Raw genomic sequence first — 24,845 nt, 5'->3', positions numbered from 1 at the left:
AGAAAGTGTTAACTCAGCGTGTATTACCTGTTATGACACGGATCAGAAACATAGGCATTGAGAAAGAGAATTGAAAAAAAAATCCCCAAAGAATTACAGAGAAGGTGCATGCGTGAAATTACACTGAGAGACGGTAATAGGAACACATGGATCAGGGAACATACGCACGTTAGAGACATCTCCTTGACTGTTGAGAAAAGTACACGGGCTTGGGCAAGACGCTGCTCAAAGGGATGATGGTCGAGACTAACAATGGAATGGCAGCCAAAGGGATAGATTAGCTCCTGTCAATTGTGACATCGCAGGTCCACGAGGGATGGCGACAACTTTGGGAAGGCCTTCATCCAACAGTGGCTTTCTACCATTCCATCAGTCTGGGGGTGGTATGGCGACGTACGCACCTTCTTAGTTCCTAACAAGTCACACACCTCCCGCAGCAATTTAAAAGATACATTTTTGTCCTGATCGGTCAAAAGACTCTCAGGGGCACCCTTGTCCATCACGTAGCCATTGAGGAACGCCTCAGAGATGGCCACCGCCGATTGGTTGGGGAGCGGCCAGGCCATCGGCCAGTGCGAGAAGTACTCTACGCCGACTAACAAAAATTATGAGTGCAGGTATTGTGGTATATGCAAACATGACTCCTCGTAAAAAAGGTGTCGGTTTTGTTGCCAGATAAAAGGGTAAAAAACCAATTATCATATTTTTTACTGGCAAATGAGGTACCAATGGTGTAAATGCTTACCCCGAGCTCTCATACTCTGATGGTGCATTGTCTTTGAGTTGTGCGCCTTTTGGCGTCATCTGGTCCAACCCATGTGAGACTAGGTTCTAAGGAAAGCTGTCTCGGGTGTGGACCAATCAACTTCAAGGACAGTGCATACATTATCAGAGTTATGTTTTTTGTTTGCATTATGACTGCAGGTATTGTGGTCTATGCAAACATGACTCCTCGTAAAAAAGGTGTCAGTTTTGTTGCCAGATAAAAGGGTAAAAAAACAATTATCATGTAATAGTTGGCAGCATCCGCACTGCACAGATCATGTACCTTCTGGACTGCAGATTTATTCACGCCGGTTTTATTTCCATTGGCCAACTGGCTAACCTGGGAGCGAATGGGCCTGACTTTGCAAGAGATTAACTTGTTTACAGCCACTAATCCGGTGGGTAACTCAGAGTGTGGCCTTATCGATATCGCTTTAATCCTATCCAGTCTGAGCACGATGCAAGTGCTTAGGCCACAGATTGAGAGGAGAAAGTAACATGCCGTGAACTGCCGAGGGAAGATATTCATCTGCCAAAATGCATTCCTGAAATTGAGATGGCCACATTGGGATGAATTCTTGAGCATGAAAGCTATAGTTTCGTACAAGGCATACAAAATATATATGTTCTTCCCTTCGCAAAGGCAGCCAGATGAAACGAAGGGCTTGCGCACGAGTGTCCCTTAACCTGATGGCAGGTGTGATCTTTTGGGCCTTTGTCTGTCATCGCCTTTTCATTTCCTGCTATACCACTTACAGACTACCTTACAGCGGGAGCTACTGGATGGCTATGGCAATTAAAGCCTGAATTAAATCTATTTTAGGACTGAATACATCCACAGTGTTGTGTGTGAGCGTATATGCATCGTATATGAAATGAAACGGCAATATTTATAAATGGTACAAACTGGCTTGCAATACATTTTATAGCCAGATTGCACCGGAGCCCATCCCGCACTTGACAGTCACCTTCCCAGCTGTCGTCTTCAGTTATCACTGTGCAGCGGGGTCAGCATTCTGTCAGAAATACTAATTTAGACAGATTAACGGCCAAGAATTTTCAAGCAACAGCGAGATGCTGTAATCCCTAAGAGGAGAAGCTGCACGGCATTGCATGTGCGTGTAAATAAAGCATGATCCGCTGCATCATCACACTGCAACTATTGCCTGTTGTTTTAATGCTGCGTGTTTGCTCGCCAGATTCAATTTACATCAAACGGCACTGCAGTATCAGGCAAGCGGTGTGCTTCATGCCAGGTCACAGATCAGCCCCTTCAGTATTTAAAGCGAGTGACCTTAATGCAAGCGTGCTTTTTTCAGCAACTAATCTCACCTCTGTGAAGCCGTGAGCATGTGTGGATCAGGCTTCAGCATGCCGACAACCCACCCCGTGGCCCGTACTCTGATAATTGCGGGCAGCCCGGCATCGTTAATGGCACTTAGCGTCTAATTAATCACTGCTTGCATTCCCTGCACCTCATTATGAGTTGTGCAGGTGGCCACGATTTTGGATGGTCTTTCACCAGCTCTCAAGAACATTGCATCACACTAAACTTCACGGTTATATCCTAAACATGAATTTTAAGCAAGAATTTCAAAATATAGCTGACTTGTGAAAATAGAGCATTTGCATGGAGTTTCATATTGTGTAAGTTGTCTGAATTGTTCATCACTGTCTAAACGATATTCACTATTAAATTAATCCCATGTCTTGAGTGATTTTTCATTCAACATAAAGAAAAAAAAGAAAGAAAAGAAAGAAATAATAATTGAACTAAAATATCTGCCATTTATTGGCTATTGGACAGATTTTTTTTTATATCCTCAATCTGAAGTGAATTGGAAGCACATACTTATTACCCTGATTCTTGCAATGTATGAAAAGACTTAGGGCTTTAGCGAAACGAGGGAGGGAATTATGGGATTGACAGCTTGATGACGAAATTGATGTCCTCATTACCTGCGCTCGTTTTTGCCAATTTGCACTGCCTCCCGTGCGGGGAAAATGTGCTCAGTGGAAGCAACGGGAGGCCGGCTTTATGACGGAGGGATGCACGGAGTACATGGGCCCATGCAAGTGCATGCCTGCAGTGCCTCACCATATCTCTCGCTCTTAATTTTACGTGTAATTCACTTCCAACTGCATTGTGTCCTCTTATTTTCCTGTTTACTGGCATTTGGAATTGAGACGTGTGCAGGATTTGTAATGCGCCGCAGGTACACCTCCTTTCAGTTGCTTTCACGTGGCCCCATTTTTCATACTCGAGTGTCCAAAGAAATTAGGGATGCATTCAAAAGCACCGTTGTGGCAACCAGATGCTGGCTCTTCTTCAATTCGTGTGCACTAACGGAAAACAAAATCAGACAACTGAGGGAGCATTGAACTTGGCAGATGCAGCAGTTGGAAGCAGAATTCTGCACTTTCCGGAGCCTGCCAGAATCCTACTGGGACCCTCGGTGACTCTCGTAAACTTTTTCAAACCAGGAGGAAGGCAAGAAGTGCCCTCTAAATTATGCATGATTTGATCTGCCTCTGTCTTTTCCGGTGCGCTTTCTGAGAGATGTTTTGAAATGTTTCTTCACCCTTTGCAAAAGGGCAGTCTACAGTTGATATTTAGACAAGGAGCTAATGGAAATTCTGGTATTTCTGTTGCTTTTGTTATTGTTTTTTATCCCTTACTCCCCTTTTCATATCATTCATTCCTCTTTGTCTTTGAAGTGTTGCAAAATGTAATCGTATGTTATGGTTTGCACAAGGTTAGGAATACTGCAGTTTATTTTTCTTTAAAAAAAAAACAAATAAAAAATGATGACAGCAAAAAAAGAAATTCTTATTAGTGTGTGCTTGGGTACCCTGCTATTCATGGTTAATGGAATGCATGTTGTCTTCTGTTGGGTACTAAAGCTTCTATTTGTCAACATCTTTTTTTTCCCCCCTCTGTGATGAAACCCTGTCCCCCCTGCCCCATGGGCCACCAGCAAGCGGTGAAGGATAACGTAAGACGGAGAGAGGCGGAGGAGAAAATACAAAAAGCGCAGCTCGCCAAAGAGAAGGCTGAGAAGGAACGACTTGAGAAGCAAACTAAAAAGCGGTTACTAGAAGGTATCGCAATTGTCACATTTCATATGTATATACATGCATATATGTACGGTATGTTCTTTTCAGTTTTCCATTTGGTACTCTTTTTTTTTCCAAGTATTTCTTTGTGGGTATTCAAGATTCTGCTTAAGGTTGTCCATGTCGGCTCGATGCCCAACATTTTGCTGCATGTGCTGTAGGAGTCTTTCAAAGAACTGATCTCAGTTACTGAAGATGCATTTATGAATGTTGAACTTCTTTCGCACTGTACGTAGCCAAACGCGATAATCGTAATTGCGGGGGAAGGACAACAAACTGAACACAAAAAGCTGTTCTAAATAAATTGGTTTTCAATCTAGTTTTAAAAGTGCATAGCTCCAGCGGCTTCCTAATATCGGAAGGAAGAGCGTTCCAGACGGCCGAAGAAGCGCACCTGAAAGCGCTGGGCAATGCGGTGACCACGGTCTTTGTTCTATGGAGAGCCAAAAACCGCTGCTGCGAGGATGATCCCATCGTGCGCAGAAACTCCCATTACGTGGAGAGAAACGTCAGATATCGTATAAATCAACGCTGGCATACAACTCGAAAGAAACGTCGAAAGGCTATATGTTTTTTTAAGCATTGTCGTTTTAATCTTTCAAAGAATCAAACGAACAATAGAGATGCATTTATTTTGAATTGTTCACGAAATATTTTGTCAATTGAGATCTTCCTAACCCCCCCCCCACCCACCAGAAAAATGATAACAATGCGAAAATCCATAAGATTAAAGAGATTGTGTTGTGAATCAATTGTTACCATATTCCATGAGCTAGATTACTGTATGCTGCACTATATGTGTAGGGTTTCTACTGAAACGTAAGATTGCTCTGTGACGTTAATATGAATTAAGACTGTCAGCCACAATGTAATTTAATGTACCCTCAAAAGCAAAAATGGTTTGTGAATGCGTGTAAAACAACCATGCGTGCGGCATACACAAATGAATGCGCGCTTACACACACAGATGGAGATGAGACAGGTGTCATGGACAGTCTGATGGAGGCATTGCAGTCAGGAGCTGCCTTCAAGAGAAAACGAGCACCTCGGCAGCCAGGTAAGACATCCTTTGTCACCTTCCAATGTTGTATCCTGAAACCGCTTGTTTACAAAACTCCGTGGCTTCTAAAGAAATGCATTCCCTTCATATCGTTACTCCCCCCCACCACATCCCACCTATTTTTACAAAAATATAGACAATTCAAGATAGTCTAGGGGAATAGTAATTTAAAACTGGATCGATGAGGATCATTTTTGGACCATGACAAACCCAGTTCCGTTTTGGTGTCCGCGTAACGATCACAACTGGCTCAGCCGGAGTAAGCACTGCTTTATATTATTATTACTACCAACCCCCACCCGTATAAAATGATATTCCAATCGACCTCGTGTCACCGAGATGAAGCTTCCATTCACAGCTTTGAAGTTATCTGTACATCACCCTGTATCGGCGAGCAGCCCTGGAAGTTGACATTATAGAACTACTTAAGTAATTTCAATAGCTTAATTTATCTATACTCAGAGCACACCTGTGAGCACACATTTTTGAGCAGTGCTACTAATAATTACTTTCATAATATAAGGTCACTGGCATTCACTGGCTGCTACATGCATATGTTGTATTACTTTGAAGTCGTATATATTTGGGCAAGGATAGTTGTACGAGTCTTAGGATGTTAGAAAGCAGAAGTGAGTGAAGTGAAGACTTAAGTTTGCAATAGCTAGTAATTTAGTATATTTATTTGTGCACATCATATTTGAAGCTGTTTGTGTGTGTGTATATGTGAGGAGCGGTAGTGCAGCGGTTAGCACACTGTGTTACGAACCCGGAAACTCGAGTTCGATTCCTGCTCACAGCCAACACCAGTGATGATTATCTGAACTGGTCTGGGCATCCCCTAGGTCGACTTAGCCTCAAATGAGTATCTGGTGCAATGTGTAAACATCGCCACTGGGAAGACAAAGGCGGCCGGGCGTGGTGCTGGCCACCCAGCCACTGTGTGCCGTGCCGGCCATTATAGGTGGTGTCTAACAGCACTTGCCCCAACAGTCTGTTTAGGCTATACGTGGGATCTTTGTCTTTCATATACACACAACATAAGTTCACATATCAAAGCTTACTTGATGTTTTAGACATCAAAAAGTTAATGTATAGTCTAAATTCAAGCTGCGTACATTGACAAAATAGTGCCCTGCAGTAGCGTTTACTAATTATAACATGAGATCCTCCTACCTATCCCTCTGTACTACCCTCCCTCATGGTTCCACTTTCTCTGGCAAGTCTTTTATGAATAAAAAACAAACAGATGTTGCTTTGTAAACATGTAAGTTGCTTTTAATGTTCATATTTGCATATGGAGACTTGTAGCATATCTATAAATATCCAGTGAAATATTGTGTACTTAACACGAAGAGATGGCTCAGATGTGGGAGCGCTGAGCTGGCCAGCCGTTGAGATCTTGGGTTTGAATCCGGGTTTCCGGCGCCCGCAATCAACCAGGGTTGTCATGGTTTCTTCATGGTAACCAGTTACCGCTTTAGGTAAAAGAAAACGTTGCTTTGAATTTGATGCCTAACTTAATTTGGCTAATATCGGTTCCGTGAATGGTTTGACCAGTAGGGGGGGTGGGGGAAGTGCTGCCTTCCGAGTTTCTGCATCAAAGGTCACGAGGAGTTCTGAAATGTACGCTTCCGTGAGCCATTCTCTAAGCAAGCGGGGTTAGAGAATTTATGGATGGATTCTTCAGCTCATTATATGATCCCGCATAGCGCAATCACAATGAAATGGTAGAAAGAAGGCATGGAAAATAATGTTATTTAAAACTAAACTTTTTATTTTACCAGGTAAGACCCACTTAGCTATATATCTCTCTTTCAGAAGCAGCCTGACGCACAAATGATAGTTCAACAAATCACGTGGAAATGTTATAGCAGCCAAATACTTTAAAACGCATGTTTCTGAATGTGGAGGGAAAAACCAGAGGATCCGGAGAAAAATCCACGTGACCACAGGGTCGAGATTCCAACCCACAACCTCCTGTATACCAGGGGAGGGAGTTAACATCTCACCACCGGGGTGCCCATACCCATAATCGCTCACTGTGCTCTAATACCAAGCATATTGTCTTTTTCCCCCCTATTTCATTTCCCTGTCTATCTCCCATTATCTAATTATTTGCATGTTTGTAAATAATTAGAGATTTACAAAATGTGAACATTACCTACAGCATTTATCACACAATCTGCTATCAAGAGGAGTGTAACATATCCATTGCACTTTAAAAGTTACCATTATCCCTCCTTGAAGTCTACAGTTGTTTCTCTGTATTAAAAAAAGATTCATATGGAGCATGGACGAAGGAGTGCTGGAGGAGTGGTCGAGGTGTTATCAATCAATACTTTGGAAATTAGGTTTTAAAACTTTGAGCCCTATTTGATTGGCAGTTGCTGCACAGTCAGCGGTGAGCAGCCATCAGTAATATAAAACCGGATTTCACTCTATATTGGATTTCCTTAGAAGTTGGAAAGGATAAACAAGATGAAGATGCGCGGTGTGTACAATATCATTTCATATAATGCCCATGAGTTCTTCTGCTGCCGTCAGAAAACGATTTGTTATAAATTAGCAGAACGCCCATTACTATCGGCGTATATAGTAGCTGATTTATAATTATCATTCGGAGCAGTGTTAATTTAAACTGATATTTATTTTCGTTCGTACATTTTTAGTAATGTTTTGTGCTGATTATTCCATTCCATCAACTGGCGGGCATGTATGTAATGTGCAATTTTTATATAGGCCCTCATGTACATTCACTGGGATGAAGCGGCAGTATCGTGGCTAGCACACTCCACTATAAACCTGGAGCCCTGGGTCCATGGTTAACATCAGTAGTGAGTGATATTTGAACCGGACCTGGGCCACCCTCCAATCCTTCACCAACCCGTACTGAGCAACCTGGTGAAGCACGCTCAAAACAACCTCCATTGCCCACACAGCACTGGGAGGCCCTCATCCAGCAGTGGATTGACAAAGGGCTGAAAGTGACAGTTATGATTGTGGGGTTGAGAGGCGACGGCGTCTGGAGAAAAGAGTCACTTTTGTGCATTGGTTCTTGTATTCGCCCACGCCACATTCTTGAGTGCATTTTTTGCGTGAGAGACAGCTGCTTCTATGTACATCCATATATATATTTTCATCATCACAAATGTGCATGTACGCCCGTTCCTCCACACATCAGAAATATTTCAAAAGCAGCCTGCGCTTATGATGTTTCATCCAGCCACACAACAGTAACCAACCCACACACTCGTTTTCGTAGATAAAAAAAACCTAAGCAGAGAATAATAGTAGGGTTGATATTTTGGTTGATGTGTATTCAGTGCAATCTAGTTATACAATTAGCTGTGGTCTTTTACACCAATGACACATTAAAGAGCTGCCTGAGATCTTGTCGCACACTGTAGATAAATCACTCTAATTATGTCAGAGACTGCAATATGCACTGTCTCGGTTGAGAAACTATGAGCAAGGCAGAGTCACAAGCTGGAAAGGAGGCTCTTCCTCCTATATGACACATTGGGTGTAATGGGATCACAATATTGTGCAAGCTGGGAAATCCATGTTTGTACGGAACAACGCAATTGATTATTTTGCTAACTTTTAACAAACAGTCTGTACTGAAGAAAAAAACGCTAAAAGCCCGGTCGGCTCAATTAAAGGTTTTTGCAATACACCCTGAATATTTGTTGAGTTTAAACAAAAGTAGATTACATATTTCGTGCTAATCGTAGAAATGTTCAAAACAATGGTTCAAATGTGTAAAAAAAAAATGGTGATAATTTCCAGTGCATTAAAAAAACTTGCATTTGTTTTATTTGGCAGCTCTGGAATCACCCCTTTGGGCCTCCCCCCCCCTCCTTCGCTTGGTGTTGGGTTGCTGTGTATTTTGTGAAAGGCATTCACTGTCATATCTGACGGAATGCGCCTTCGACTTTTCCCACCAGCTGTCATCCATACAGAGACGCAAGAGGAATATTAAAATATTAGAGTCATGGGAGAAACGATGGAGAGAGAATGTTTAGTTGTGGATCGATATGGATGGATTTTTAATAGCTATGGATAGTTAGATTTAGAGATGACTAATTGAATTGGTTATATTTTACAGTATAATTAAATTCTGGTATCAAATTTTTACAGGGAGAGATGGATGCTTGGAATTACATTGAGAGACGGAAGGAGGAACATGGATTAGAGAAACATGTGCAGGTCAATGGCATGATCAGTAATAAGAAACGTTAGTGGCCTTGAGCGGGAGACATCGATAGAGAGATCCGGATACCGAGGATATGGAGCATTGAAATGCCCTCGTGTGTAGGTGCTGGGCAGATTGTTAAATTTCAGGACCGTCCAAGATGGTAACGGCTTGGAGAGGCATTCATCGAGCGGTGGATTGAGCTAGGCAATGAAGATGATGATTTTTGTAAGATGTAATCATATCACAGTTAAGGATAGGCGTATGACGAATAGAATAATGAACAAATACGCTCATTTTTTTCTCTCCGCCTGATGACGACCGCTTGTGTTGCAATCGAAACGTCGTGAGTTTTTGTTCTTTTATGATTTTTTAAAAATTATTTTACATCTACGTGACTTTACCGAAAGAACCAAAGAATATAAATACGCTCATTATTTTTGTTTGCACAGGCATTGCTTTTTACTGGCCTGCATGCACCATTGCTTGTAAGAGTTATTTGAAATCTGATGAGATTATGACTCCACATTTTAAAACCTTTGTCGTCTTTCGAGAGCCTTAATGCTCGCCGGCGCAACTCTGAAGTGCTCTTGAATCGTACAATTCGATGTTTGATTTGTGGAATGGACTAAGAATCATCCCACTCTTCCATAATTACTGTCAACTCTTCCTCTTATCATAGCAAAGGGTAAAACTGTATAAATCCCTGTAGTTCTCGCTTGTTTTCCCACCCCAAGTCCAATTTTGTCCCAGTTTATATCTGTATATCCGTCCGTGTGTTGTACGTAGAAATAGTTAAAAGCCAGAATTCTTCCTGTTTGTACCCAGTCATTCTCAACCCCGCTTGGCTTTGCCTATCGAGCCTGTGCCATGGTCGGTGGAGCTAGAGCTGCTTGGGACTGTGGCCTATTGTATGAGCTTCCATCAACAGGCAATGCATATCTCGAAGTCGAGCAAATGTTTGCAGAAATTAGCCAGTTTCTGAAATATGCAAAAAATACCACTCATGAGAAATGTGTAACTTTCATATGTCATCATAGGAAAAATGTACCGAGATCAGAGCATGAGAGAAAAAAAGACGTACAATTATAGAAAGTATTTACAAGCTCTTGTTTGCTGATGACATAGTCATTATAATGACCAGTGGACATTAACAACAGGAAATGATTGAAGAACTTCAAAGAGAAGGCTTACAAGTTTGGCCGAAGATTAATATGAGCAAAGCAAAAGTCTGTACGCCTTATTTATTGAACTAAATAAAATAAATATTGGAAGGACATAATGAGAAAACAGAACACACTACGTATATCTAGGGCAGTTATTTAAGGCGAACAGAGATCAAAATCATTAAAGAGAGGCAAGAGAGAACAGATTGGAGTGCTTTAGGGAAATTTAGTATTATAATGAAAATCAACATACTTGACATTGATTAGAAACATGGAAACTGATGAAAAAAATTAGAACAAAACTTGAACAGTGCACAAAGGGGCATGAAGATATGCATACTGGCAATTAGACTGAGAAAGAAATAAACGAATAAGAGAACAAATTGCGATTCGGAGGCATCATTTTGACTGCCAAGAAAAGTAAGTGGGCTTGAGTAGGATACCTCGCTAGAAAGGATGATGGGCAGTGGAAGAGACTGGTGATGGAACGGCAGCCTAAGGAGGAAAACCCCAAGAGAATGACCACCACGGAGATCGAGCGAGGAGATTAGCTCATGCGCTGAAGCTATACGGATCTTGGCATTGTAAGTCTCTTTAGGATGATGGTGGTGGTGGTGGTGATGATTATGATTTAAAAGCCATCTTTTCAAACATGGTCAGCATTGTTAGGGTTCATCAGGTCGCCTCTGGGCCCATTTATTTTTTTTACTCTACTATCATAAAATATTGGAGATTAAAAACAACTTTGCTGACTGGTGCACGGGTGAATCGTCATACATATCTGAGTGATGACGTCATATGCAACCCACAGCATTGAGCCAAGTTCGCGCGTCTGTTGACCCCCCCCCCACCACTGCCCAAGCAAATACGTGGGCAGTGCAGGGTAATTTGATATTCGAAGCACTCTAATTTACACGCTCGGAATACTTATACGTACATGGTATTGTTTTACAAAACAACATTGACGTGTTCAATTTTTACCAGCACGTTCCATTTTGGATAAAGACTTATGTTTATGAAATGATCAAGGCTTCGGGGGAAAAAATCAATCTGAATCTGAAACTGCTGCTGCAAAGAGCATTGAGGACACATTAAGCCGATGATAATCCTGCTTTACTTGGCAAATCTGTTTAAATCTGCAATTGTAATTTCTTACGCTCACCGTGTCGGCTGATTAAAAAAAATATGCTATGACATTTTATACGCATGTGGGGAAGAGCAGCCCATCAGGCTGTTCCGAATCATCGTCCTGGCATTATCTTCATGAACCCTGCAACTTATGTTAGGAATCAAACCGCAGGCATGTATTTTTGTTGCTATGAATCAAATCAAAATGTATCATGAATGCCTTTTACACAGTAGTTTTTTGGCACAACAGTTTTCATATTTGTACGTATTTTTGTCTCGAATAATGAAGACACATAAGCATTTAAGCATGACTGCGTATCTCGATGTAACGCTCATGGAATAGGCTGCATGGGAATACAAAGTAACACTGAATAGAGAGAGAACAAGAAATACGGACGATTTGGTTTTAATAAATGAGAATCTATGGCAAGTTCCATATTGATTGCATTTCAATGTGTGAAAAAGTGTAGCTGTTTGTAGCGGCATTTCAGTGTATGCCATAGGAGTGGTTTTCCAGTCAATCATTCAGGGTCAGCATCTCGCCTCTGTAATCTTCGCCCCATCTGCTCGCATTTCCCATTTTGTCCTTTGGCGCAGTCCATTGCTGACCTGGGTGAATTGTTTCACCAACGAGAATTCCACGCACTGGAGTAAAAAGTCATTGCAACTCGCGGTGAGCTCCATAAATGGGTTACCTGATCACTTTGAGTGTTTTGTGAGAGATGTATATTTTTTTAAAGCAAATAATAAGCAAGAGAAAAATCCAATATGTGAACAATAGCCTTCATCATCCTTGACTAAAAAGAAATGGAGAATGTTTTAAAGGGCAAGGAAACCTGATTTTTTTTACATGTATATAAAAATTTATTAGGATGATATTGGCACAGCATGCCTTAGTTTCCATTGAATTTTCATTTGGTCTTCTGTAAGTGGCTTTCAGAAATGAACATGAGGGCAGTCTTACGGTGACGATTCGAACTGAACTCAGACTAACTTAAAAGATGAGACTCTTTCGTGTGGTAACAAGGATACTTTCTGATCCGTTCGTGACCATGCATATGCGTCCATATACAGCCCTTTCTTTATTTTTCAATTAACTGCTGGATAAGGGCCCTCCCAGTGCTGTACGTGGGTCGTGAAGGCTGTTCGGTCATCGTGAATGCGGCGAGTATATCCTCGACAACATAGAAGTACAGTTTAAAGATGGATTTTCCTAAACTACTCTCTGCTGCCTCTGACATAGCTGCATGGCAGCCTATAACCACTGTCTCCAAGTGCCATATCCAGATTCAAACCGGCTTAGCTTCGAAGACCTGACATCGGGCGCATTCCAGGTGATGTGGCCGGAGGCCAATATCACAGCTTATGCTGTGCTCAAATTTTCGCTCGTCAATGTTGAGACGCTGTTGATTGTCATTGTTTTTTTTGTTCTTATGACAGGCGGACAAAAACTCATTCTCCATCCTAAGGCTGATACCCCCAACCCTTGGCATCGAGCACCACAGTTTGATATATTACCAACCACAAACCCTTTTTAATGCATTTTTTTCTGGCTCCATTGTATAAAACGAGAAGGGGGAGAAAAAATGACGAGACAAAAAAAAGTGGTTTTTTTTTTGTTGCGTATCGAAAATTATTTATTAAGCGTAGCAGCATAATTACTCTCCCTAGTTATTTAATAATGGATTCCCCCCGGAGAGGATTTGCTAAGGGTGGTTTCACAAGCATCTCCTTGACAGCTCTCTCGGGTGAAGAAGCTTGGTTAGTGGATGGCGAGAGATGGGCTGCAAAAAGCTATTAACTCCACTGGGCCGCTTTCTGACTCTATCTGCATGACTGACAGCAAAGCAAAGGCCCATTTAAAGTGTATCACTCCAAAAGGCAAGTGGCAGCATTGAAAATGAGAGTGGAAAGCAGATTTTTTTTGTATACTTTATTTGTTTATTTACCTATGTGCTACATTGATAAATTACATTATGTTCTGCCCACCGAGCCTATGTAGGGACTAAATGTGCAGGCCGTTTTATATGCAAACGGGGGAAAAAGTGGACATGCTCATCAGACAAATTTGCGGTCGCACGCACACACGCACACCACACACACCCCGGCGTGTCAGTGTGCCCGTGCCGTGTGCAGGCGTACGTACACACTGGCCGTGCGTGCGCCTTGCCCAGGCGTGCAGGAGGACAGATAAACAATGAGGGGCCTGGTAATGAAGCCAGTTGTAAACTAGCGTATAAGTTTAAGGAGACCGATGCTCGTTTGGGGGATTTACTCTTCGGCCTGCCGATCGGCACGACCGAAACGCGCTCGCAGCAGCCAAACAGGCACTGCCGGCAGGGAGCACCGTAGACATTTTGTGTTTTAAAGTAAACAAAATCGGCCATCTCCGCGCTCACCGCCTCTGAGAAGCCAGCACACCGTGCACTGCGTGTGTAGCCATGGAGGAGGGGGGTTAAAAGAAAAAGAAACACACTCTTGGGAAGTGCACGTGAAGTGCTTAGATTCTGTGATCTGAAGGCCCTTGTACTGTAAAAAATTTTCACGCGATTTGGGAGTCAATTTTAGATTCTGGGACCACCAAAATCCGATGCATCATACATGTCTGGACATACATAAATGTATACAATGCATGAATAAGAAATCGCACGTGGTACTACAATGTGTTGCCCGCACGTAGAATGGCTAGTCGCTTGCTTGCCCCGTGTTGCGTCCTGTGAGCTGTTGGTGCACAATACATCACGAGTCTTGACTGGCACCTTACCAAATGAAAATCCCATTAACATGCATGCCGGCACAGTAAGTGCCATACACCCTTGTCCATAGTATTGTAAAAGAAAAAAAATCTTTCTAATTTGTTTTTATCAGCCTGCTTGACCTACTTGAATGCTTCTACTGCAATTCATTAATATAAGTGTGGTGTGTGTGTGTGCGGGTTGTTAAGGCACACGAGGGTTCATTACTTCGGTGTTGAGCTGCTCATACTTTTTAGATTAACCCAAGTCCATTAATTTGTAAATGTTGACCTCTTTTTACGATTAATTGTATTCTACAATACCGAAACATTGTTTTCACTGAAACATTTTTAATCGTCACAGCTTCATCCTTCAAACCACTGTCCAATTAACAGCCTTTCACACAATGCAGAAATGGATAAAGCATTTTGACTTCCAATCTGACCCAAGATATATTTTTGGAATTAATTTGCAATGAACACATACAATTGCTTGGATGTGTTGCAAAGGTACAGAATATTATTCTTCTTTGTTGTGCATTTAAAAGTAAATACAATGAAAGGTAATGAGATGATGTAAGCTGCCATAGCAAGCTGTCGCTTGCAAGTCACACCATTGGTTGCAGATACATCTGGAGAACAAAGATGCTTCTAAACACCTCCCACTGCGACCAGCCAAGAGGGTGGCAGCCATGCGACAGTTATCGCTCGTCTTGGCTTGTGTGGCGTTTGCACTGTTAGTTTAATAATGGATGGTAAAAGGTCAACAGTTTCACCAATTGGAAACAGTTAAGGTGGTGCAAGCACAGGCTTTGATGAATGCTCTGTCTGCTCTGTAATTAAGCCTGCAGGACTCTTCATTATTTGCTCTTGCTGTTGTTGTTGCTGCTATGAATTGCTGTGGGTTGCGTTACAAAGATGAATTTATTGGTATGCGCAGCGTGGCTCGTGCACATTTTAGCAGGCTGGAGAGAGGAATGGCTGCTGCTAACTGGGAGAAGGAGTTGCAGGGTGCTCAAGTGGCACCGCGTTATATTTTGTGAATGTGTTGGTAAGGGGCAGGATGGAGGTTCTTTGCAAGGCAGGGAGGAGGAGGAGGGGCCTCTTGGGTGTGGGCGTTGGTGTGAGGGGTTTTGGGGGATGGAACGGGTTCGGCATGAGATGGTATTTAAAGGGCAGGCGATAGGGAGCATTTGTGATGAATCTCACGTCCCAACTGGTAAAAGGTCTCGGCTCTGCGGCGGTTCCAACTCGTATTGATATGCAAAGCTAGAGAATTTCCATTCCTGAGCCGCCCTGCCAGGAAGCCCTTTGTGAGTCCTCGCCATGCGTTGATGGCAAACCTCATCGACAATTCAGTGAACGCCTGACACCATTTTTTTTGGGGGGGGGGGGGAGTGGGTTGGGCGGAAGAAAATTGATTTTAACTTCATACGGAGTACTTTTTACAACCCACGTAGGTGTGTGGTTATCCCACGTATACACTCAAACTTCAGATAATTATATTTTCCTGAATTTACATTTAAACGTTTTTTTCTGTACGTTGATTACGAGAGATAAAATACAAAAATGGTGATGATTTACAAAAAGTAAATTCTGATAATAATGTGACCTTTATTTACATTAATGCATTTGGTCACAATAATCCGTAAGTTTAACGTTCATAGGAAATATGTGGAAAACGAATTGCATTAGAGTCCTCAAACGATGCTTGGAAACAGCAAAAAAACGTATTGAAGAGGTCAAAATGAACATTGGCAAGCAGCACAATTAAAGTTGATGATTTAAAAATATCACTGTAGCTGTGAGCCAAATACAACCCTATTGCATGGGAGAGACAATATCATGAAACAAGGAAGGGACTTTTATTCAGATCCCTTGTAAAATCAATAATAATAATAATCATATACCCCCGTAAATTAATCCATTATTGGAGGAAGAAGCGGGGATGGTTCAGATGTCCCACTTGAAGAATTAACTGCTGCCCTTCGTAGTATGAGAGCACAAACAGCTCCTGGAATTAGGGGCATAGCTGTGTACATCATTCCAGAAGAGGAACCAGATGTTGTAATAAACTGAGCAAACCTGTTGCATATATGTTTACGCATAAAATAAATGCCTGAATTGTGGATTGATGCCTCAATAATTCCGCTGTTTTGCAATGGAGACATCACTTGTTTGAATAGTCGCAGTCTCATTAGCCTGTTGTCACATAGACAGTATATAGATTGTTCGCGAAGATCATTGGGGAACTGAATATTGAAGAGGCCAAATTAGAATGTGAACAAGCTGAATCTCGATAAGGATTTTCTACCATGTATCACATACAATCAATCAGATTTGTGAAAAGACTTGAAATTAGTTGTAAATTAAAACAGTCTTTCAAACGAATGGCAGATGATAATCAATTGGGCAATTGTTTGGTTGCATTTAATCTTATGTCGAGTAAAACATCATCTAAAAATGTTAAAACAACCATAATTAATACACTTCTGGATAAAAGCCTGTCTGCCCCATCAGAATCTCTCACTGTCTTGCCGATGGCAAAATCCATCTCACTCCTGCACATGAGCTAATCTCATCACTCCCATCTCCTTGGAGGTCATCTCAACCATCTTTCCTCCTTTGGCTGCCATTCTGTCACCAGTCGCGTCCATTGGTAATCATTCCTTCTAGCAATGTGCCCGACGGATGCCCACTTGCTCTTCTTAACAGTCAATAGCATGTCTTTAATGTGTGTTCGTTTTCGTCCATGTTGGCCTCGCTCTATCCCTCAGTGTAATTCCCAGCATGGTTCGTTCTCAATGCTTCTTTGTGCACTTCTCAGTTTTTGTTCTGTTTTTGTGTGTGTCGGTGTTAATGTTTTCAACCCACGTATAATATCGGACGGTATCCGCCGAAATACGTGAAGTACATTAATAAAATGGCGCTTGTGAAATTCTACATGAGCAAATGCCCTCTCACACATGGCATGCTAATTGGAGTACTGACCGAAGGATCTAGCGTGGGCACTGTAATGGTTAGATTTAAAAGTCAAATCACTCAGGTGCTGCCACCTGGACGGATAGCAATTGCCTCTCATGCCCACTGACAGTCTAATCTCTGCGTGCAGTTTTGTTGGAAATCAGGGCCTATTAAATGTATGCTGGCATATGTTAATGCAGTATTTATTTTAATTGGTTGCTATGCAGAGCATGTATTGTCATTGCGTTGACCCAAATATCTTCATATATTATAGATGAACAGTGTATGTAGTTTACCCATCTTAAAATCTCGACTAAAAACGTATCTGTTTAACATGGCTTTCTCTCTCTCGTTATTTTAAACCCTAATTTTAATTTCCTCTTTACTTGGTTGTTCATTATTTTCTGCCTTGCCATGCATAGCGCCCTGAGAATGATTGTTTCAGGGTGCATTATAAATGTAAAGTATTCGTATTATGAATATGATGCAAATATCCAATTCCTGAAAGATTCAGCTCTATGCTTCGTCTTTATAAAATTACTTGAGATTTTTTTTCTTTAAACAGTACATGCAAAACACATAACAGGCATCGAAACAAAATATATAGCAATCGTGTACGCACGATGACATGTGGTAAGATTTGTCATTTTGTGATAAATAAAAGAATGAACTCTGCCAATGTAAATTATAGCGAGGTAATCACATTTTCACCATCAGTAAAGTTCCATTGTGCATTTAGTGTAATTAAATGCTCTTCATAAATGCACACTGCTTGTGCACGGTACAGAACATCAGGACTATGTTACACGGGCATTGGCCAAGAGAAGCTGTTCTGCATGGAACTTATAACAAACCTTGTCACCCGTTCAGTCAATTTTATATATATATGTATAGAAAATAACCAAAATAAATGCCTGTTCGTTTTTCCTGTAAAATGTTAACCCCATTATGGTCCAAAAAAGTAACTTGTATGAAGATACTATAATAAGAACAAGGACTCATATTTGAACAGTATGTACTGGTACGGTATGTTAGTAATTTCTGCTGTTGATGTGCACGCTTGTTGCCAGTAGATGCTGCTAGTACATTATTACTCTCTGACACTGTTATTTCCTGACCGACGCCTGATTTTTTTTATCTGTGAAGCCATGGTCTCTTTGTTTATGATTTCATGGTGGCTCAACTATCTATGTTGATTTTGGCCTGAAAGAGGAATGGTCAAGTGCAGATCCCATCACAGCCAGTCAGGAATGAGCAATCCTGGTCTTTGCTCATTTTGACTGTGACTTTGGAATGGCCTTCAAACAGTGGGAATGAAAATGGAAGGGGCCGGTGAAAAATAAATTCCACCCCTGTTATTTTCAACTACCCTGGAAGTGATTTATTTGTGTTGGAGATTGAAAGTGTTTTTTTTTCTCTGCTCCAGCTCAAGGCAGGTGGATTGTTGCAGAAAACTGATTTCCTGATACCCCAAGCATTCAAGTGCAGCCATTAAAAAAAAACTCTCCGCAAAAGATAGAAAATTACGTTTTTTTAGTTTACATTTTCCTGCTGTTTGCCCAACTGACTCAATTTGGTTTTGGAATGGAACAGGTTTGAAGATCAAAGAAATAGAAAAAGATTAGTTTGACCATTTGAAGCTCAAGAATGGTGTGTACATTTTCCATGTTGTTAATAGTTTGTCAACAAACAGATGCCAATAATTGTGCATTCTTACAAGTGGTTTTCCCTTGTGTGTGTTCTTCAAGACTATTGTCAGACGAATGTAGGACTAAATTGTTTGGTGACAGCATGGCTTAGTTTTACATTTGGTGAAATGGACCCAAACTGGGAATTAAATCCACATGTAAGTAAAACTGATGGCTGAGGAACTGAAGTGATAATGTAACTGATTACAGTCAGATGTGAAGAGATAAATAATTATCGGAAGAACATTGTCATACTGCAATAGTTTACACCGATAATATTAAAGCGTGAAAAGTAAGTCAAGCTAAGCAATATTTTATAAACACATAAATACGCATGTCTTCTTTTTAATAGTTTATTTTTCCAGGAATGGAAAGAATATATATAGTCTGCTGGTAGCCAGCGACGCAGAACCCCAAGAAATGCAAAGTATCGAGATATAATTACGGCAATATATTTGATGGATGTTATCGTGGACTGTACCGATAGGCCACATTGAAATGCTTGGGACATTTGAGATTGCTGGATCGTAATCTGAATTTTAAATGTGTTCAGTTCATTTTGGGTCGCAATTATAATCTGTTTTACTGTAAGCCATGTGAGCAATCACACGTGAGTAGATCACGTGTGTGCTGGGGTGAGACTTGTGTCCAGCAGGAAAGACTTGTCCAGCTGAAAAGAGCAGGCCAAATCGAGTCCCTTCTTCATTTGTTGTGCTCTAATTGAATGGGATGACTGATTAGTGAAGACTCATTAAGGCCAAAAGAAGTATACGTTCGAAAACCTTGGGTGAATATGAAATGCTCACAAGCTTGAGTTAAGTGTTGAGAATTCATTATGACAAAAGTCCATATTATACCCAAAGTCCAAAAATGCCTCATCATTTGCGCTTTGGTCTACAGAAATATACTGCACATGTACATGTATGGATTGTAACATGGTGACACGGTGGTTAGTGTACTATACAGTACTATGGTTCTAGTATCCTCGGTTCATTTCCTGACCCTGCATACCAGTGGCATTTTGACATTCTCTGCCCTGTATGTGCCTTTCGTACTTTTGTACAAGTGGTGATGCAGTGGTTAGCCTGCTGGGCTATGAACCCTGGCGACCACAGTTCAATTTCCGGCCATGGCTAATTTCAGTGGCGAACAATATCAGATCCGCTCCTGCCCGCAACGGGCGTCGTGAAATATGGTCACAGAACCCATATAACCATCGCAGTGTTTGGAGGCCTCTCTAGCCCTTCGTGGATTGAGGATAGCTGGAATTTGTTTATTTATATTTACTCTTTTTGGCTGTTGTGTTTATTCATAGCCTCTGATACATATATATCTATGCTGCCTGTGTTCATAATTGTTACTGCTAGGTATTTCCCTGATTTCAGATGTACATTCCACATACTTTACAAATGTGGGGAATCATCCGTATAAACCTAATGTTTTTGTTTGTTTGTTTTTTACTCGAATATGTGCACCAATTAGGACTGTACTTCACCTAAAACACGATTTGCACACGTTTCTTCGTAAGGGAGAATTCTCCAAGTAACACCGTGTCTTACGTGCTCAGATTAACATCCGTGCTGGGGAAGGCAATGGCACATTTAGTGACCACCATTGGATTACTCAAATAAAGCGGACTGTTTTTTATTAACTGTAGATAAATACCTTCAAAACAATGTCCCGAATGTATTGAGGATGACTTAGAAATGTTAGTCTTTGAGGTCACCTAATTTATAGCACTGCCCGATTATATATGTCATTATTTTATTCTTTAATGTATGGATTCCAGCGTACTGCTTTGTTGGTAAGGTGCATTATTTTGCCTTCGGGGAGAGATCTTGGGGGGCATTGTGGCAAGGTGATGAGATTCTATGGAGAGAATAATAACCTCCGTTATTTATCTCGTATAAGAAGTGATTTAACTTAAAAAAAAAAGATTAAAACTATTGAGGATTAGAAAATAGAGAAGTCATTGATGTTTACTCATTGTGCAGTATCATTGATTCTATAACAGCGTGGTGCAAGTTTAATAATGTGAAAAATGTGAAACTGCATGAATTGCCATATACACTTATACGGAAAGTAATTTTTTTAGTTGATTAAAAAGTAGAATTTTGTATTGTTCATACTCTAATGTTATTCTCACATGACTTTGTAAAGTTGTGGATTCATACAATGAATCTTCATAAACATGTGTGTATATGAATTGTATTTTGCAATGTCATGGGGTATGTTACCAGCTGGTAATCCAGCAGACAATCCGAAGCACAACTGCAACATTTACTTACAAATATAACAATCAGGCTGGCGCATGACATTTTGCCACTGAATTAACTTATTTTGGATCTTTTAAGTTTTAAACATGACCACTGAACCTTAAAAAAATAATAAGCCACATATTGTCCTCATTAATATGTATGATACCACACAAGGTATGATGAATATTAATGACCATGCGACATCACTGACTCATGCTCCGCCCCTTAGGCATGGGTGTTCATGAATATTAATGAGGTCAAGGGCGGAGTTTATCCCCCGCCCCCCGAATTCCCCCTCCCTACCCCCACGTCTGTTTCTACATACAAGGGAATATGGATGCAAGCTGAATGAGCATGCAACATTCATTCTCTACGCTACGCTCTGATTTCCCTTTTTAGCACTTCTGCACGTGAATAGGTGGGCAAAAAAAATGTACAAAATTTTTTTAAATGTTGTACGTGAAAAAAAAAATTCACAGCTCTGGGACGTGCCCACTTTTTTTTGTCAACATTAGCATGCAAGGCCTATCTCTGGTCTCTATGTCGGTGCACCTCAATAGATTCAAAGGGCTGCTGCAACAACACTTTGGAAGTTATGGGTTTCCTCTTCATTAATGTTCCCCAATGGTTATTGGTTAGATCACAGATAGAGTCCACAGAGTTTGCCCCCCCCCCCCCCCATGCCACCAGATAAAGGGGAGTTGTACTGTGCGACTATAATATTAAATCTGGCTAACTTCTAGCTCGTGACACAGCAATGAGCTTAATTTTTGCATGCTACTGTGTTTAAACTAAACTAAAACTAAACTTTTTATTTTACAAGTTAAGGCCCAACTGAGCTATATAGCTATTTTGCAGAAGTGACGTGGCCCCAAATGATAGCTCAACGAATTGGCTTATCGTGTGGAAATTCATAGCAGCCAAATACCATAAACGCGTGTCGATGATGCATGTGGACGGCAAAAGCCGGAGGACTCGGGAGAAAAATCAACACAATCACAGAGAAAACATGCAAACTCTAAATATACAGCAGGTGTCACCACACAGTTGCTGTGCCCCTACAGAGAAATATACACACGGTATACACACCTTTGATGGAATATAGTGGTTATCTTTCCGTGGGGGAAACGAAATATTTGAATGCACCAGCCAATCTTGCCATACCTTGCCCTCGAACTAGTATAAAATAAAATTTAACATATGAGCCCGAACTGGAACGGTAGGAAAAAAATCAAATGGTTGTATATATTTATATAAATGTGTTTTTATTAATACATGTGTGTATTTGTGTAAATATATATGAACAGTTCTTGCTATTGCAAAAAAGGCCTTGCATCAGCAGTCCTCGACTTGTTTTATAGTACGGTTGTGTTTTAGAAATAAAATAATAAATGGCCTGTGAGTTTTGATGTTAATGCTGAAGGGGCTGGGTAAAGCTTTGGTTCACCTCCTGGTGCTAAGATGAAGCTCATCCTAAAGCCGCATTAAATTATTCTTATTACGGATTCACATTTTGGTGAGCTCAATCGTGGTTGTATGATATGCTGTCAATAGAACACCTGTGTTTACCTGCTGATGATATTCATGTCCGCCATTGTACGTTTCTGTTTCCTAAGACATAAAATATCATACATTGCTTCGGGAATAAGTTTATTATAAAAGCTCTCGTTACATGCTGGGGGAGTGGTAGCGTAGTACTGTATATAGTGTACTTGGCCACGCATCCAGATACCTGAGTTCGATTCTCGGTCACGGCCAACAGTGGTGCTCTGGTGTCACCGTATTGCTCTTCTCCTCTTCATTTCTCCTCCTTATTGTGTGTGGCAATTCAAAAGCAATGCTTGATGACGTTTGTACGGTGAGGTGAGGTCGCCAGTCGATGGCTTGCTGCACGTGACCGGCATGATGAATCGTGGTAAAAACAACCTCCACAGCGGGACACGGTGTGTTGAGGCCTTCATCCAGCAGTGTGATTGGCAACAGGATTGTCACGTGTTATATTATTACTGCGTCTTTTGAACTTTTTGGCACCGCATCGGTGTGTAGCGTGCTGCTGCACTTGCCTTTAAATGTTCAGCAAACGACCAAAGAAACCACTGCAAGGATAACCGCGAACACAAATCACAAGCGCGCCACTTAAAGACCAAGATATTCACCCAGATTTCAAATATGTCACTTCAAGTGACATATTTGAAAGCCAAAGGGACTAAACAAAAACAATAACGATGTTGCTAAAGCAGTTGAATTAATACTTTAGGATGGATAGCCACAATATCAATGTTTATTTTGTGGCGAAGGTGATTGGTGAGGTGCGTTTTTGCGGGTCGCGGGGGGGGAGTTGGTGATTACTTGGCGTCAGAAAGGCAGGTCGCACATTTTCATCGCGTACTGCTTATTGAGCAGCAGCAGCAGGTGAGGGATATCGTACCAAGCAGAGCACTCACTCGGATTAAGCTTCACATTGAGTTACAGAACTACCCCCACCAACACCTGATCAATTGATTCTGTTTACTCTGGGTCTCAAGAGTGTGCCTTCCAACCAGACCAGCTGCAATTTCCACAATTCATCTATTTCAGGCTGCTATCAGACCTGAGCGTGACTAAAGTGAGTGCAAGCAACAATTTTCTGACACTATTTTCTGCGAGGTCATGAGTGACTGCACATGATCATCATATTTTTTTTTGCCACAAACGACATTTTTTTTTCCAGACCGACATATTAATGGTATGAATTTGGTTATGCTATAATAGTGCGAGCAAATAGTCATACAAATACAATCAATTCTGTGCAATATGAGTAGTGTTTTGTTTTTTCCCCCACACCCCCAATTATTATTGGGACATTTTCAAAGACAATCTTAAAATGGCAGCATTTTGTCTTGTCAAATTTCAGTTGCTTACGGGGTTTTTTTCCATTTCTCTCAGCATTTGTTCTCTCTTGGATTCTCGTGAAATCTCTAACCATTCTTTGAACATTTCCCTTTATAACTCAATGTCAGTGGGAGCAACAAGAACAAAAAAGTTGGCAAATTTATAAGGACCCTACTTGATTGTGTAACGGAAATGGGATGTTAATTACCCCAAGCCCGATAATGGGGTGGGAGAATTGTGGTTTGAGGTAATGCCATAATGACTGCTTCTGCCTCCTCAGCTACGCGGCTGTCCTGCTAAACTCTCCATTGCTTCCTTTGTGTTATGCTTCCATATCCCCATGGGGAATTGAATAACTGCAAGCATTAGGCCCTGCCACCGGGGGGAAAAAAAGCTAGGATCTATCTGAACAATTAAAGCCATCCCATCAAGGAATCCAGAGCTTTACGTGGACTGAAGTGGAATTAGTAATTTTCAGCTTCACCTGGGACAGATGCATTAGTGAGCCTCCCTTCCTCTCCCAAGACTCACAGGTACTTTTCATTACAGAAGGTTATATAACTCAGTGTTCCTACAACGGAGCACGAATGACAATACGAATGAAAACCCTCTAATAATGCCCTTTGATTTACATAACGTTTATATCTAATTGTGTATACGTCATGGTAGCCCTTACACAGGTATGAAAACTTTTTATTGTCTAAGGGTTTAAAAAAAAAAAGATCAATTATAGGTGTTCGCGTGGGGAGTCCGCTAATTGATTGGCCCACACTTCAAATTTGAGTTGGCAGAGGCCTACGGAAGGCTGGCAGTGAACATTCTAGTTTGTTCGCAGTGAGTCATAAAAACCTTTTTAAATAATCCACAGCACATACCTCAACTGCTCTGTAATGCAATTT

At 41.2% G+C, this 24,845-nt stretch overlaps 1 protein-coding gene across 4 annotated transcripts in view; it reads left to right on the top strand.

Moving 5' to 3' along the window:
• The window catches only part of LOC144722733 (protein diaphanous homolog 1-like), a 112,231-nt gene that overhangs the window by 83,002 nt on the left and 4,384 nt on the right, over positions 1-24,845 (top strand). For 2 of the 4 annotated variants that reach the window (XM_078601085.1, XM_078601084.1), the window contains 2 exons: positions 3,744-3,867; positions 4,850-4,939. In XM_078601085.1, the coding sequence (XP_078457211.1) occupies positions 3,744-3,867; positions 4,850-4,939 (214 nt within the window). Of the gene's footprint in view, positions 1-3,743; positions 3,868-4,849; positions 4,940-12,028; positions 12,843-12,871; positions 22,712-24,845 lie in introns of those variants that run through there. The other 2 variants (XM_078601086.1, XM_078601087.1) reach the window with 2 other exon arrangements.

The sequence above is a fragment of the Lampetra planeri genome, chromosome 15 (genome assembly GCF_965212315.1).
Source record: "Lampetra planeri chromosome 15, kcLamPlan1.2.h2, whole genome shotgun sequence".
Classification (NCBI taxonomy): domain Eukaryota; kingdom Metazoa; phylum Chordata; class Hyperoartia; order Petromyzontiformes; family Petromyzontidae; genus Lampetra; species Lampetra planeri.
Note: the sequence above shows the minus strand (reverse complement) of the source record. Positions and strands in the feature narration are given on the sequence as shown.